Genomic DNA, 16,712 nt, shown 5'->3' on the forward strand with positions numbered 1-16,712 from the left:
GGAAAGGCAAGGGGCTTGGGTCCTACATGGTATTGCTCCCTCGTGATCTGTGCAGATCTCTGTAAGAGGCACAGGGTCATTTGTGAGGAAGCACTGGGCCTCTGTACTGACCCCTGCTCGCGCTCTGGCTGCACGAGCCAATGAGGGTGGGGGGAGAAGGAACAACAGGCATCCCCCCAGATTGGCCCCTTTTCACACGTGCACATACAGAAGGTTTCCGCTAATAGTCAGCATGGTTTTCACTGGCATGTACCTACTGCTTTTTGCCAGTGGGAAGTGTGGGATCAGGGCTACACATAAGGCCGTGGGGTGAAGAACTCTGAATACATTGCCCTGCAAGTTAGGGGGAGACCTAGATGATCAAACACATCTTTTCCATCTTTGGCACTTACGATTACCATATCATAGATGGTCATGTGTCAAAGCATCCCATACAGCAGCAAAGGGATTGACGACATGGTTCCCATTTATGCAATAAACTCAGGAACACTGGACAAAGATTAACTGGCGGGTCCGCCTACATCTGGTGGAAAAAGCACTTTCACACTGCCACAAGCCACATGATTTCACAGCTTTCTGTTTTCGCACACTAGCCTAATTGACCATTGTATAGCCAAAGAGAATCCAGCTCTTCATAGCGAGGCCTTGGTGTAAACCTAGTGGTTACCTTCTGCTCTAAAAAAAGCAGCCCTGAAAGTCAAAGAAACCCAGAATATAAGCTATAAATACATGTGGCAAAACACGTGTGGTTTTTCTTTTTAATTTAAGAAAAATGTGTCCTTTTGTAACACCACACAGCCCGTGTTTTGTGACACCCAGTGCTAAGAGATGAAGCAGTTTACCATAAGCCATATTTTTAAAAAAATATCTACACATAAACCAGCAAAGAACGATAAATTGTGTTAAATCAAGAGTTTCTCTAAGTCAGGGCCAAATCCTGAGTAGTGCTGACTACTTGCTTCACTTCCACTGGCTTCAAAGCATTAAAGGTGCTGAGTGTTTGTCAGGAGGTGCTGGTCAGTAGCAGGCCCTTAACGAGCAGGTATCAGAAAACCACTAACTGTTGCCGATGGCTCAGCTGGCACCGTAACTCCCAATTACTGTTCACCTCTTGCAAGACACCCTGGTACAAATTTATTACAGTGGCAGACCTGTTTTACAGAGTCCTAGAGATCTAATGCTGTGGGTAGGAGAAATGTTCCAGTCATGCTGAATTTCTGCCAAGGTACAGAGCTGATTTGGAGTTCAAATACTAGACGTAGATTTATTAACACACATACACACACAGGCAATGTGCCTTGCAGAAATATAAAGTGAATAATAAAAGACAACACTAACGCCTCTGAAGCATGTAATGATCCAGATTAATGAGATTACACTCAAAGTACCACGCACAAGGGTTGACAGAGCCTCACTGAAAAAGGAAAACAATGTGAGGTTCAGATTTGGGACTGATTTCACTATGAGTATCAGAGGGTGTAGATCAAATGGAGTTGTACTTGCTTAGGGCATCAATGAATCTTGCCTAAGGCTGCTCCTTCCCTCAAAAAGCTAGCTAGTAAAGAAAGCATTAAACTGGCTAAAGAAAATACAGGCTCAGATACTCCACTGGTGTAGAATCAGCATAGCGACACTGAAATAAAAAACACAGGTAGAATGAGTTTGCCTGAATTTAAATATAAGGACAGGTTTAATACCATAGTTCAAGAAGCTGAAGCAATAGGTCAAATCTACCTAGATTTTTAGAAGGTCATCACCACCCTGGTATTTGAGCATAAATATAAAGACCTTATAATAAATATCTGCCCTACCATCATTTATGAACTTCTAGAGCACACATCATTATGGTGGCTAGGTACCAAATCTAGGGGAATTCTTATTTCCAATGCTACAGGCTATCACCTTCAACTTTGAATGAGGTAAGATACCTCCTTAGTGCACTTCAAAAGGTAGGTAACACATTCCTGTTTTACGGACAGGGAAACTGAGGCAGAGAGATGTTCTGTCCCTTGTCCCAGGTCACCAAGTGAGTCCACAGCACAGATAGGACAAGAGCTCAGGTCTCCTGAGTGCATGATTGTGCCCTATCCACCAGGCTGCACAGTTCTGAATAATAATAATAATATGCTGTATGCCCTATATTGTAATCAATGAAAACACCATCTTCTTGAGTGGAAATAGTATGAACGACATCTTTAAAGAAACAGACTATGCATTCAGGAACAAGCCATTACCTGTGTCTTCAGACTCATCATCATCATCTTCATCGTCACCTGATGATGGAGAATCTTGAAAGGGAAGAAAAAAAAGTCACTTCTTGTGCTGCTACTATTGGTGTTTCAGTATTTCATTTTCTTGATACCACTACGAGAAATGGTAGATTAAACTCTGTCATTAAAACGACCATGGAGCAGACTCTCGAGAGGCAGCTTCCGTATGGGAAACGTTGCACCTTCCCCCACCCTCCATAACTGCATTCTTGGGCACAACTGAGAGGATTTTTCACATTTGTCCAAAAGAGGATCAGTCACTTCTGGGGAATGGAGATTGATGGACAAATACCACATGCCAAAACGGAGGGCAGCTGCAGCCCTACTGAAAACTAGGCCCTGTATGTCTCAGAAACTCTAACTTCAAGGCCTTTCTGCGATTTTTTACTGTCTTCTGCAGAATCTAAGATTTCATCCAAGAGAATAATAAAGGAAGCTCTCCTCCTTTCCACTGCTATCAACTTGCCAATGAAGAACAGCTAATCAAACAGCAGAAGCAGCAGAAGTGTGAATTGTTTCCCTCAACCTTGTGTTAAAGATGATCAGCAAAAAAACCCAAAATAACCAACAAACAACCTCCTACCCCCAAGACTTGTGATTTTTTTCTTCTTCTTTATGGTGGCTAAAGATTGCCGGAAAGTATTTTCCCCAAGAAGGATCCTGTCTGGTTATTTCAAATCTTAGATATTCAGGTCCAGATGCTCAAAAGTATTTAGGGGCCTAACTCATGGGTGCCAGGTGCCTCAATATTTTTGAGGAGCTGGACCTCAGCTCCTGTCTAGGCTGAAAGACTCTGAATCCCTGATCTTGCAAAGACTTACCAGTGTGCATAACATTACACACTCTGAGTAGTCCCATTGACTCCACATTGCTATGGGATCACATATGGTGCATTACATTAAGCATGTGTGTTAAGTCTTTGAAGGCCTATGATGACTAGTGAACTACTGCAATGGTGAAATCACAAGAGCGATTCAATTAGAATTTTATTTCCTTTTCATTTCATCCTCCTCACCCTTATTTTTCTGACACAGACTCTTCTCACCTGTTCCCCAGAGCAGGTCTTTCCACTAACACTCTTGGGAACTAAGTACTACAAAGGGGAAGATACTTGAGATAGGAGGACAGGGAAACCCACCATTTGCCACTCGGTCACAACTGCAGCATGGTGCCTTCATTACAATCAGGTGACATGGGGCAGGTCTACACTACAAATTTATATCAGCGCCGCTACAGCACGTTTGGTGAAGGCGCTTCAAGTTGACGGGAGCTCTCCTGTGGGCTTAATAAATCCACCTCCGTGACAGCTGGCAGGAGAAAGTCTTCTGCCGACACAGCACTGTCTACATGGGGGGTTAAGGGCAGCAAAACCGTGTCGCTCGGATGTGGATTTTTCATACTGAAGTAAGTACGCAGTGCAGACCCAGCCTAGGAAAGCAGGTACTTTATGTAAGTGCAGCTCTGCCTGCCAGTGGAGTTGTTAGCGTTTTCAGCTCTGGAGACTCAGCGCACATATTTGCAATGGCCATGTCATGATGCTCCTATAGGCATGAGCAGCTGAACTGCAGTACCGGGTGGGGGCAGTGGGTACAGGTGCTCTACATCTCTTGCCTGTTTTGTGCTGCTCTGTAGAAACACAGGGAGGGAGGATTTGAGGGAAAGCTGGGGTCACGGCCAGGGCGTCCAGTCTATATGGATGTTCTGGACAAAACCCTCCCAGAGGAATCACGTGATAGTCTTCTGAAGCTATTACAGCTCGGTAGATTTCTGATGGAAAAATTCCTTGGTTCCAAACAGTCCATGTCATGCAAAGCAGCTGCTCCCTTGCTCTGCCTCCAGGAGCCACAAAGCCCTGACCATGCAGAAGGGCTTTGAAGTGTCTGGGTGTCAGGTGGGATCAGAGACAATGTGTAACTCTTGGGGTGGGGGGCTAGAGACAGCATGGGACTGGGTGGGCTCTGCCCTGCTACATCAGCATTTCAGGGAGCAGGGCCAAATGGAAGGCAGAAATCGGGGGGAGGGGGAGAGCATGTGAGGTCACGTGCTGCCTCTGGGTGGCATCATGTAATAGAGCCACTGCTCCCACTGCACCTTGCGAGTGTGAGGCCCAACGATGCACTTTATCTCCTCATACAGTTGACTAACACTGAGACTGTCAGACCAGATCCAACCAATTGTCCACTACCCCACATCCAGTAATGGTCAGCATCAAGTATTTCAGATGTAAAAAAACCCCCATAACAATGGACTAAGGCTACCTAAAGGGGAAGCTTCTTTGACAAATACAGTATTTCCTTTTGCCAGCTTTAAATCTGAGCTCTTTTCATTTCATTAGGTCTCAAAGGGAAAATGGGAGAATCTAGTTGTTGTCTCTAGACTATTCATTAAATTAATACCCCACTGTTATGTCACCTCTTGTTAGCTCCCCTCTAAGCTACACAACCCCAATCTTTCAAAATCTCTCCTCATATCCAAGTCGCTCCATGCTTCTAGGCACTTTCACTACTACCCTTCTCTGGATCTCTTCTTTTTTGGTTATATCCTTTCTGCAATGGGATATATTCTTTTTGAGACCAAAAATGCATATGCCAGGTGAGAGCATATTACCAATATGTAATGGCTTTATATTATTTTCTATATTCACCCCTACCATTTCACATCACCTAACACCATGTTTGCATTTATTGAGCTGCCTACAAAATGTTGTTAGTTCTTTTTTTCTGAGTGGCTACTGTTAGTTTAGAAACCACCAACCAATAAAATAATACCCTGAAGCCTGTTTGTAAGATTGAGCATTATTCATTGCTTCTTACTTTAAATAATCTCCAGTAAATATAAAAAAGGCATAATATTATGCAGCTGTTTTTACATTTTGATATAGCAGTAAAAGAAATTGGCAGTAGATTTTTAGGCAGTAGGAAATTCTATGAACGTTCAACATGTGGTCAGAAACGTAATGCATCCAATTTAGCCAAAGTTGGGCAGAACAGCCTTTGTTCCAAGATGAGTTCTTGCAATTTTTGTATCGTCTTCTACCCAGTTGACTGATAAATACAGTGAAAAAGCTAATAAACATATTACTGTTCTACAGAATCTGGAGAAACCTGCAGAAATATTCACTGTATAGAAACACAGGAGTTACCATATTGCATTAGATTATCGGGACATCATACCTAGCATCCTGTGTTTGGCCCAGATTCATTTAAGCATGTGCACAACTTTCGGCATGTGTCTAAGTCCCACTAAAATCCCATGGGACTTGGTGAAAGTTTTCCATGTGCTTAAGTGCTTTGCTGAACTGGGTCCTTTGACAATATCTGCTACAGATCCTGATGAAGACAAGAACATGACCAAACGTGCACTGCTGTACAAGGGAGAGGGAAGGGGTAAAATCCTTCCTCACCCTGCATCTTGAAAGCATGAGGTTTGGTAATCCTTATTTTGGCATGCATGATTATAATGATATTTATATGCTTTAAAATATACTAGTCTTAACTGTGTGTGGGGGGGTGGGAAAGCACATTCTTCACTAAATACTATACTTTGACAAGAAATCAAACAGATTTCATGGATGGTGTTTTCCTTTCCTATCAAGGTAAGTGTTATCACTGACAGAAAGAAACGGTCTGTCTCATCTTACTCACAATGCTGAGTCTGTTCAGAAAGACTAGAATCAAGGTTTTAAAAATGGGTGTCTAAAGTTAGGAGACTAAGTTCATATTCAGGTGCCTAAAGAAGTGGACTGACTTCAGAAGTGCTGAGAGTTCCAGATTGGAACTGAATTCAATGGGACCTGCTGGGCACACACTACTTTTGAAAAATCAAGTCACTTGTGTCAGGGCCTAAATAGGATCACAGGACCTTAGCATTAAGCACCCATTTTTGAAAATCTTGGCCTGGAGTTTTCAAAAGCTGCATTTTGGCACTGTGAGAAAAGAGCAAGTACTAGTAACCTGAGATCCTGTCCTGCAATGACTCCACTCACCCATCAGCTCCATGGGCAATTCTGTTCATGGGAGGCTTGCAGAACTGGAGCGTCAATAATTGGCATGCAGGATCAATTATTTTTTTTTTTTAAAAGACAGATGTAAGCATTAATGTTTGCAGGTGGGAAATGGTGGTAAGTCACTTCTTAACTAGTGAAGTCCTGAATCCCACCCACACCCAGGGTCCTGTGTTTTAAAGACAAAGCTTAAAAGGTTCTAAGTCTATTCATACACAAATCTATTCTTTGATTAACCTTTACTGTACAAGGCAATAATTTTGAACCTGATCTCCAAACCACCTTAATGAAAAAGTGGATTTGTTTTACTCCTTGTGATAGACGGTGTACACCTCACACAGGCCCCGAAAGGGTTAATATGGACCTGACAGGTCAATTATGGTACCTGGCTGCACCTTTAGGGAAAACCAGGCTTAACTGATCATGAAGCCCAGCTGAGCAGGAGCAAGCTGGTTAGTACAAAGCCAGGAAGCTAAGAGCAGAAGAGAGCGCACAGTCACTCTCTTTAGGAACAGCGGAAGAAACCTGGATGGATGGAGGGAAGAATAAACCCTGGGATCCTAACCCTGAAAGAAGGGTCAACCCAGGGAAGCTGTGGGGAAGAAAGGCTGAGAGAGGCTGGGTAGGAAGAGACCCAGGAAAACACCAGCAAGGGAACTATGTAAACCATGGCTGACAGTTATAGGGTCCCTGGGCTGGAACCTAGTGTAGAGGGGAGTGCCTGGCCACCATTGGCAAAGCAGCATGAGCACAGTCAGGGGCCAGGACCTGACACCAGGTGTAGGAACTGTTTGTTGAACTTAGTTACCCCGGAAGGGATGGACATTAACGTAGTAATCTGGTCCTCCTGAGTAAATCTAATGAGGGTCTGGAAGCATCACTAAGAAGGAAGCTCTCTCTCAGAGACACTAGGTACCTGTACCATTTATTAAACGGAAATTTTAAACACGCATGTCTATAAGTTTAAAGGACCTACTTTTGCTCAGTTACAGAGTAAACTCCAGTTTGTTACTACCAATACCAGGGTAACTGAGTAATTATGCCACATAATCTTAGCGAACAAATATTTAGATATCTAAGGAATTCTAACTAACCCTGGTGTTACTTTTAAAATGCAGGAATGTAAACCCCACTCTCAGATTACAGTCTCACTCTTGGAGTTGAACGCTAAGCAATCAGTAGTAATTATGAAGAAACATAAGCGAATATAACAGGAGCCACTAGTGCCACCCAATGCAAAGGCTTCAAAGTTTAAAACAAACATGGCTGACAGCTAAAACTGAAACTCCCAGCAGCACTTTGGTTGTAATGACACTGAGCTAACAGAATCAAAGATGCATAATGTTGGCAGAATGGTGGTTCAGGTTACTCACTTGCTCTCAAGCGGTTATTAGCTATTATTAGCCAAGAAGAAAAACACAGGGGCTTAAACTTTTAAAAGCACAAGATTATCAGTCTTTCCACTATTAAAAACAATTTCTCACTTTACCACTTTTTGGTCTGACAGCTGTTTCACTTGAGCGTATAGCCAGCTGCCCTTTCCTGCCTCCGTTGCCCCTTGAACTCAAAAGCATTTTAATGACACTTAAAAAAAAAAAAAAAGATACAAACATTTCTAAACAACCTGAAGTTCCCTATTCCCAATAATCGCACCTAGTTAAAGAAAATCTTTCAAGAGCCAAATACTTCTTTAACCATTTAATTGATATGACCCTGAAATGTTCACAGTGATCTCCAATAATGTTCAATTACAATCAGATGTTTGTCAAGATTAAGATTTTTCCTTAAACAATTTGGATTTTATTATTTGTACAATGTTCCAGCTATGGTGAGAAACCCCCTGTGATCAGAAGTGGGTGCCTCCATTTTTGAGTGTCCAATTTGAGACACCCAGGCCAATATCTTCAAAAGGTATTTTTGGTACCTAAATACCTTGGAGGATCTGGGCCCAGGGCCTAGTTTACTGAAATGCTTAGCACTCAACTCCAAAGGAAGTAAACGGAGATAGGTTCAAAGTGCCCATAGGTGACTCAAAATCCGTAGATACTTTGAAAACCAGGCCTTAATCCAGGGGTTCTCAAACTGGGGGTCATGACCCCTTATAGGGTTGTACGGTTATTACATGGAGGGTCGCAAGATGTTACCTCCACTCCCAGACGTTGCTTTGCCTCCAGCATTTATAATGGTGTTAAATATAAAAAATGTGTTTTTAATTTATAAAATTAAAATTTTATAGTGAGTGGGTCACACTCAGAGGCTTGCTGTATGAATAGAGGTCACCAATACAAAAGTTTGAGAACCAATGCCTTAATCTATTTAATCAGGATTATTATCAACTAATGACACTGATGTTTATCCAACCACCTGTCCAGCAGTTTTCAATAATGATGGGTGTTCTTAGCTAATTATCTACTAATTACTTGTCAGAAACAGAGACATTCTGGCACCTTAGAGTTCAGTAATCTATGTTTGGAGCAGTTTATGGTTGTGCAGCCCTAATTATCTTAATTATGCTAAAAAGGTTAGGCAAATGACAGGAGCTGTTTCATTGACACATATTTGTTTGAAAGTTTTGATATGTTCCGTTTAACGCCACTGAAAACCAGGAGCCCATTTCCACTAGAATGAGAAGGGGAACATTGCACATATTTGGGGCACATACTCTGGATGTCAACACACAGACTCCACATGAAGCTGTCAAGTTGAAACCAACTGGTGTGAGGAAATGAGGGTGCCCAAGAGAAATGTTATGAAGAACCCTTAGCGGGAAGGGCAAAACAGTCCATCACAACACCACAAAGCAGATGGAAGTAGCAGCTAATGACAGAGGGATGAATAGGGCCAAGGGAGTAAGATGTACATTTTTAACAGTGAGAGTAATTAAGTGCTGGAACAATTTACAGGGGGTTGCAGTGGATTCTCCATCACTGGCAAGTTCTAAAATCAAGATTGGATGTTTTTCTAAAAGGTCTGCTCTTGGAATTATTTTGGGGAAGTTCTATGACCTGTACTATACAGGAGGTAAGATTAGATTATTTCAATGTCCCTTCTGACTTTAGAATCTGTGAAAGTCCGTGTTTCCACCCTGTGTGCCAACACTAGTGCAAAGAAGTAGTATGCAATAATAAATTTAATGCCCTAAGATTCCCAAATAGATTGTGTACAAAAATGATATTTCTAAAATGGATCCGCAAAATTATGTCATGTGGTTAGGGAGGAAGTACTGTCTATCAGCTAGAACTGTGGATTAGTAGTCAGGACTCCCGAGTTCTATTTCTCAGTGAGCCTCAGTTTACCCATCCATAAAATACCTCAAAGGGATGTGTATCATTTATGGTACTTTACCAAGTGCTGTGAATTAAACATCTATAAGCATTCAGGGGGATTTTGGTTTCAATCTGTATAACAGCATTTTCAAAGCTCCCATGATATGAATCTCTAGACTAACATGCATTACGGAAAAGTGGTTTCTACTTCTGTCTACTTTGACTTTGCTAGAAATTGAGAGTTCATGTAGAAGCCCGCAGAATACAGAGAACAAATGGCAGCTATGTTGGCCATCTGTAGAAACAAGAATAAAAAACAAAACAAAAAAAATCTGCATTACAGCACTCACCTGTTACTCTGACTGTAAAGTTACCCAGAACCTCACTGGAATGCCGTGGCTTGCAACTGTACAGCCCAGAGTCCTCATATGACACATTAATTATCTTCAACAGTTTTTGTCCAATATGTGTTCTGTTGGTAGGTGCAATCCCAATGCCATCTTTGAACCAGAAAACTGACATGGAAGAGCCCTGGGTGTTACAGGAAAGTTCAATGGTATCTCCACTTCCAAACACCAATTCCTCCAGAAAGGCAGTCTCGCTCCCCAGATATTCTGTGACGGAGAAGAAAAATAAATAACTAAATAACGCAGGGATCAAACAGTGATCAAAGAGCCTGGCTTGACTGATGACAACAGCCATGGCACTTGTATCCTTGCTAATCTCATGCACCTAGAAGCCAAGAGATGAAACCTGCGGAAATACCATCAATTGGTGACAATCAGTGGTTTACCTTAGTCAGATAACAGCATTCAGCACCATACAGGTGCTGTTTAGATCGAGTACAGGCAGTCCTTGGACTTACGACACAATTGGTTCCTGAAAATCGAGCCATAAGTCGAAAATGTCATAACTCGAATTTCCCATAGGAACCATCTTGGATCGAGCATCGTAAAGTCAAAACACTATGACGATTTATAAACGTCCTAAGTGCCTTTTGTCGTAACTCGAACGTCATAAAGCCGAGGGCTGCTGGTACTTTAACAGCAGCTCACTTAGAGGTACTGATGGCACTAAATCCTGCTTGCTTTACTCACTGTGAGTAGGGTCAAGGAAGTGAATGAAATTCAAGCAAAGCTGCAGTACGAAAACAGTAGGTGCTGTCAGTAAAATAAATGATTTTGGAATTAGTGCCACCAGGTTTACAACTTGTTCCCTAGAGCCTCACATTACAACATGCCACGGGTCAACAGGACTGAAGCAGGACTAGGCAGGATTGGGCCTTTTGTTTTTGGGTTGTTTTTTTTTTTTTTGCAGTTGTGTCAGCATTACCCCTACAAAGCCCTCTCTCTTTTTGAGGTTTGTAATTGAGCTACAGACATTTTCTGTAAGCTGAAGCTCACTACATTAGGCATCAGGCCTGGGGCCGTTTCTCTTTCTTCAATTAAACAAAATGTTATTTTGGCCAATTTTATTTTTTTATTTTATTTTATTTTATTTTAAAGAAAAGACAAATAGTTCATGAGGGAGGATGATTTTGGCTCCCTTATTTGTGTATTTTATGGCAAATGGATAACCCAAGGTTAATATCTAGGGTGAAATCCTGGCCTTTGAGAAGTCAATGTCAAAGCTCCCACAGACTGCAAGGGGGCAAGACTTCATCCCTTAGGCTAATGTATTATCTTTCACTTCAAAACACTTTATAAACCACTATGCTTAACTGGGAAGGGGAAACATGGGGGTCATCTCTACAATAAGTTATCTAAGTTCTGCTGCTGCTGTTCTCCTCTGCCCAGAGCTTCCCATTCCTGCGGCTTGTCAGAATTAAACTCTGCCCTGCCCTCCTCCTGATCCCCCAGCAAGCAGGAAGGCAAAAAGAAAGAAAAAAAAATCACTAGAATCACAGTCATGCACACACAGCGCCATTGTACAGCCTGGTTTCTGGCAGGGCCAAGGAGGCTGTCTCCACTCCTTCTTGAGGCAGGAAAAAGCTAGAAAAATGGCCAAAATGTGGGATAGCCTACAAAATGCAGTGGAGTCATAACCGCATATGATGCTGCATGCTGGGTGGGCTGGGGCAAACTAATAAGTCCCTGACTTGAAGGGCTCATGGTCCAGAGTCCAAATCCTAGTCCCCTGAGAGTCGCTGCACAGATTTCAATGGGGATACTCACGTGACTGAGGATTTGGCCCTTCCCGTGGTCATACTTTACAATGTAGAACACACACAGACTTGCATATGGTTAGTACCACTGGAATGTTTCATGGAACTCATGGACCTTAATGGAGACTTTGTTTCAGAAATATGAGGTGGTGTGATGGTGCCCACAGAATGGGTGAAGACGACTCCAGGAGAGAAGGCTGGGCAGAGCACAAGGGGCGGGAAGAGTTTTAAAAGTTAACTGATCCATTCAGTAGCTCTGAAATAGCCACTGCATTCAAAATGGAGCAGAATTTTATCTATCCAGCCAGCCAGGAGCTGCACAGACAAAACAACCCTAAGGCTGGACACAAAGCCCCAGGCATCTATATTCAATCATGATGTTCCAAAACACAAGAGCTCGTAGCAACAATGCTGCAGCACATTGGGCACTTACTGTAGTAGAAATCTGCCGTGTTTAGTTTTATATGAGATGGTGACAAAAGAAAAGAAGTTTAAAGCCTTGATGTTTCTCATAGGTAAGCTGTTTGTTTAACTTCCATCAATTTTAACAACAGTTATACATACACATTGAGACTGCAATTCCAGGGTCTGATTTTGCACTGGCATTGATTTTACTCTGGTGTAACTATTTACTTCAACAGAGTTACTCCCAGTTTACACCAATTAATGAGAATAATCAGTAAACTGCCACTCAACCTCAAGGTGAAACACTGGTCCTGCTGATGTCAATTGCAACACTTCCACTGACTTCAATGGAATCAGGATTTCACCCTCCATCATTCGAAGATGGGTCCAAACCTATGATTCAAATACACCTTAAATTTAGCTCAGCTTCAGATCCTTGTCCAGATCGGAGGAAGTTCAGGTCTGGATTTGTAACTGGACATCAGTGGATCAGATCCTCAGCTAGTGTGCTCAATGTAGCGAAACCAGTTGACACTAGCTGAAGTTCTGGGCCTCTATCTTTAGGTTGTCCTGTGGCAATTAAGCGTTAGGATTAAAGCTGGTCAAAAAATTTGCCTCCCCTGGATATTTTTCATTTTCAGTGGAAATTTGAATATCAAAATATTTCAGCCATAAACTTGAATACTTAAATTTTTAAGTGCTGCTCAGTTGTTTTATGGAAGTTGTAGGTCAGCTGCCTCACATTCCCATTCTTCTCTATAGGCTTCATGCTCAGACGACATACCCATGATGCACAATGGCCTCCGCTCTTGGAGCGGGAGATGGTGCATCATGTGAGCCCCTGGCCATGGGCCCTCATGGGAGAGGTCATCTGGCCAGGAGCCTGGCCCACAGAGGAAAATATGAACATGAAGCAGCTGAACTCGAATCCCCAAGAGGCACTGCAGCAACGTTCACACGCTGAAATATTTCAGTTTTCAAGTGTTCATTTTTTTGATGAAAAAAACCTAAGTTTCTGGAGAAGGCACATACTTTGCATGAAAAATTCCATTTTGTCAAAAACCCAGTTTCCCACTGAACAACAGTTTTGAGGAAAACTCCTCATGGACATCAGACCTGCGAGACCCCTGGGCAGAACACAGCTGAGGAGAGGAACCACCACTATGGTGTTTTCCATTTTAACTATGAATTTCCTTGGTTTTGCTGGTTTGCACCACAACCCGAGTATTACTTCAATAGTGCTAACTTCTGGCCTGCAATGTAAGGACCCCATATATAGCTTCACACTTGCAAGCCTGAGTACTGTTCTTTGTCTATTGACCTTGATGGAAGTTCTTGCTAATTTAATCCATTAGAAAACAAACTCCATGCAGTTGCACAATTCATCCATATAAAATACTCGGTTTTACCCAAGTTGTTTGCCAAGTGATCAAGACTTGTATATTTTGGCGTTTATATCATAAATTCACCAAACAGGAACAAGCCCAGACTAAATGCAAACTGCACTGAATGGAACAGCCATTTAAAAAAAAGCTTCCCTTTTAAAGTGATAATGAAACTGTTTCATGACAAAGCGACAAACTATTTTTACAAAAGCCATTTTGGGGTTACTGTAATAAAGGACACATTTACTCTAGGCTCTGGACTGGCAACAGCTGGGGTCTGAGGTCTCTGCTATGGCCACAGCACCGTCATCTGTCATTTCTGACTGCTTTGTTTTGATGAGGGTTGTTAGGAAGGTACCTTGCCCTTCCCCCCTATAGTGCTGCCTGACTGGTTCTCAACTGAGTTACTTAGCTGTATCTATCTATATATATACACATTTTAATCCGCATAGAGAATGGAAAATAGACAGGTCTGTTTTTCTAGGCTTCTTTTCTAGTTTGTTCATAGTCTCTGTCAATCTCACTTGGGTGAAAATTCCTTCCCAACCCCAAATATGGTCATCAGTTACACCCTGAGCATGTGGGCAACACTACCAACCAGACACTTGGCAAAGAATTCTTTGTAGTAACTCAGGCCTCCCTATCTAGTTCCATCATTAGAGATATTTACTACTGGCGGTCACAAATAGGCTACATGTCATTGTAGGCAGTTTCTCTGGTCTTCTCTCCTGTGATATGCCTAGCACAACTTTGGGAACTGTCAAAATAATCATTAGTTTCATATCTGGGCTCTCTAGTCTTGCAACATCTGTTACTATTGTTATTTATTTGTACTATGGTAGAGCCTAGAGGTTCCAATAGTGACTGCAACCTGACATAGTAAGAGTGACAACCCCTGCCACAAAGAGCTTACAATTGAAACAAGAAAAGACAAGCGTGGGAGACTGGAAGCATTTCACAGACGAGACACTGAGGCACAGCTAGGTTTAGCGTGCGGGTGCTGGGAGGTGTTGGTAGCTGATGATATACAGGAGGTCAGACTGAATAGATGATCTGGTGGTCTCGTCTGGCCTTAAACTACAACTCTCAGCGTGACTTGCCCAAGGTCAAAGGGGAAGTTTATGGGCAAAGCCAGAAAATGAATTCAGATCCCCTTAGTCCCAGTCCAGTGCTTTAACCACAAGACCACCCTCACTCCAAAGAGAATAGCATTTTCAATTACCTTTCTTTCAAAAACTTTCATGAACTATTTCTATTACAATTAGGTCATAAAACTCCTCCCCACCCCCAATAGAAAAAAAACTTAATTTGGGACCTAAATGACCTAACAGTGTGTCTTCAAAATCCACAGACAGTTACAAACAAATACTTTCAGAGGTATAAATTATCACAAGGGTTATGGGAGCTTATTATGTCACTTACCAACCGTGCTAGAATTAATGAGTATGAAGCTTTAATAGGTTCTTATAAGGAGGAGGTAATTTAGGTTTTGGACTCCCATGATATGACTAAAATTCAACCATTTATTAGTTTATCCAAAGCACTAATGAGCAGAGAATTACCAAGAGGCCCTTCTAACGAAGATCAGCTCTTGTAGTAATGCATGTCACTGCTAGAAAGACCTTGTAGCAAACTTGTTGGAGAAAAGATACCATTTTCAGACTGGTGATAATTAAAAAAAGATTTGCTACAAGAGCTAATAAAGAAATGTCTTCTACAATAAAAAGCAACTGGCTCAGCTCTTTCAAATGACTGTGTGCGCGTTCATTTATAAGATACTTCATATCTCCCTGTTTGCTTGGCTCATCCATAGCAATAATTCCCTTTCGGTGTGGTTTTTAGTTCCAGTGTTTAAGTGTGCTAGTATTTCCATCAGATGTCTACTCCTCTTAGGCATCAAAACTCATTTTGGGATGAACCTGAAACCAATTTTTTTTTAAACTCCTGCAGCTGTTTTTAAACTGCAGCAGTACAGTTAGAGTTGTGTCTCTCTCACTCTCTATGTCTCCCTCTCTCTATCATGCAGCTAACCCTCTGAACCCTACAATGATGTTTTACAGGGTCATTTTACAGTTCCTCTGTAACAAGGGACTAAATGATTCTGCTATTTTACTTTTAAATGGAGGATATTTTATTCTTTGAAAACTGGGCAGGTAACATGCAAGATTTTAATAAGCACCGTGGTAATTACACTGTATCGATCCCTTGCTTCATTTTAATTCTACAGACAAACGCCATACTACATAATTCAGCAACTATATTTTATCATGCAAAATCTGTTGTGACAACAGATTAAGTAGGAACATGGGAGTAAAATACAGTGTCAGACCATCTGCCTACTGAGAGTGGCGTCCTGTTTCCAGAGGATTACACTCATATAGTACTTGGCCAACAGTGTGAAGCCAGAAGTAAGGAAATGCGTTTGTATATACTTAGATGGCCCATATCTTCACAGAATCTCATCACCCCAAAACTAGCAATGAATTTAACCTCACCACACCCCCGTGAGGTAAGGAAGTATTATCCCTATTTTACAGGCAGAGAAACTAAGGCACAGAGAGATTAAATAATTTCCCCAGGGTCGTACAGGAAGCCTAAGGCAGAGATGGGATTAGAAGACAGACCCCTTGCATCTCAGCCCAGTTCCTTACCCACCAGACCATCCTTCCTTTGTTGGGTAATCAGTTTATTCCATCAGACTTGAGATTTGACTTCCCTTCTCTTAGGTGACTTCCATACAAGGGTTAATAGGGGGTCATAATTATCTGCCCACAGCACTCACTAACTCAATATAGAACTTCTATGTGGCAAAATATCCAGGTACCATAGGACACACTTTTAGCCTTCACATCAAACATCTTTGCTTCCCTCATTAAACGTCTACTTGTGAATCAGGCTGGAGGCAATTTCTGTTCTAGAAGACACAGGCATGGTGAGTTCTACCATTCCCTGTGTTTTTTCTCGTTATACTGACTGAAAGCTATTCTTGTCTTAGGGGGAAAGCTACATAGGTTGAAATTAATTTATTTCTGCTGAAACTCCACTGAAGTCAATGAGTCACATTATGAAATTATCGGCCCTCTTATCATTTGCACCTCCTTTCTAGTTAAGGTGGACGTATTTCATATTGCACATGAAGCCTCACACAAAAAGATAGTCACTCCACAATCTTATCAAAGTGTTTGATTAATTTGGTATTGTGAAAAACACACTTTGTTA

General features: G+C 41.8%; 1 protein-coding gene across 3 annotated transcripts in view; it reads right to left on the bottom strand.

Annotated features, from left to right (window-relative positions):
- The window catches only part of FGFR3 (fibroblast growth factor receptor 3), a 76,891-nt gene that overhangs the window by 36,565 nt on the left and 23,614 nt on the right, over window positions 1–16,712 (bottom strand). For all 3 annotated transcript variants that reach the window (XM_073342754.1, XM_073342752.1, XM_073342753.1), the window contains 2 exons: window positions 9,890–10,153; window positions 2,235–2,288 (listed from right to left, as the gene is read on the bottom strand). In XM_073342754.1, the coding sequence (XP_073198855.1) occupies window positions 2,235–2,288; window positions 9,890–10,153 (318 nt within the window). The remainder of the gene's footprint in view (window positions 1–2,234; window positions 2,289–9,889; window positions 10,154–16,712) is intronic.

Source organism: Lepidochelys kempii, chromosome 4, assembly GCF_965140265.1.
Source record: "Lepidochelys kempii isolate rLepKem1 chromosome 4, rLepKem1.hap2, whole genome shotgun sequence".
Taxonomy (NCBI): Eukaryota; Metazoa; Chordata; order Testudines; family Cheloniidae; genus Lepidochelys; species Lepidochelys kempii.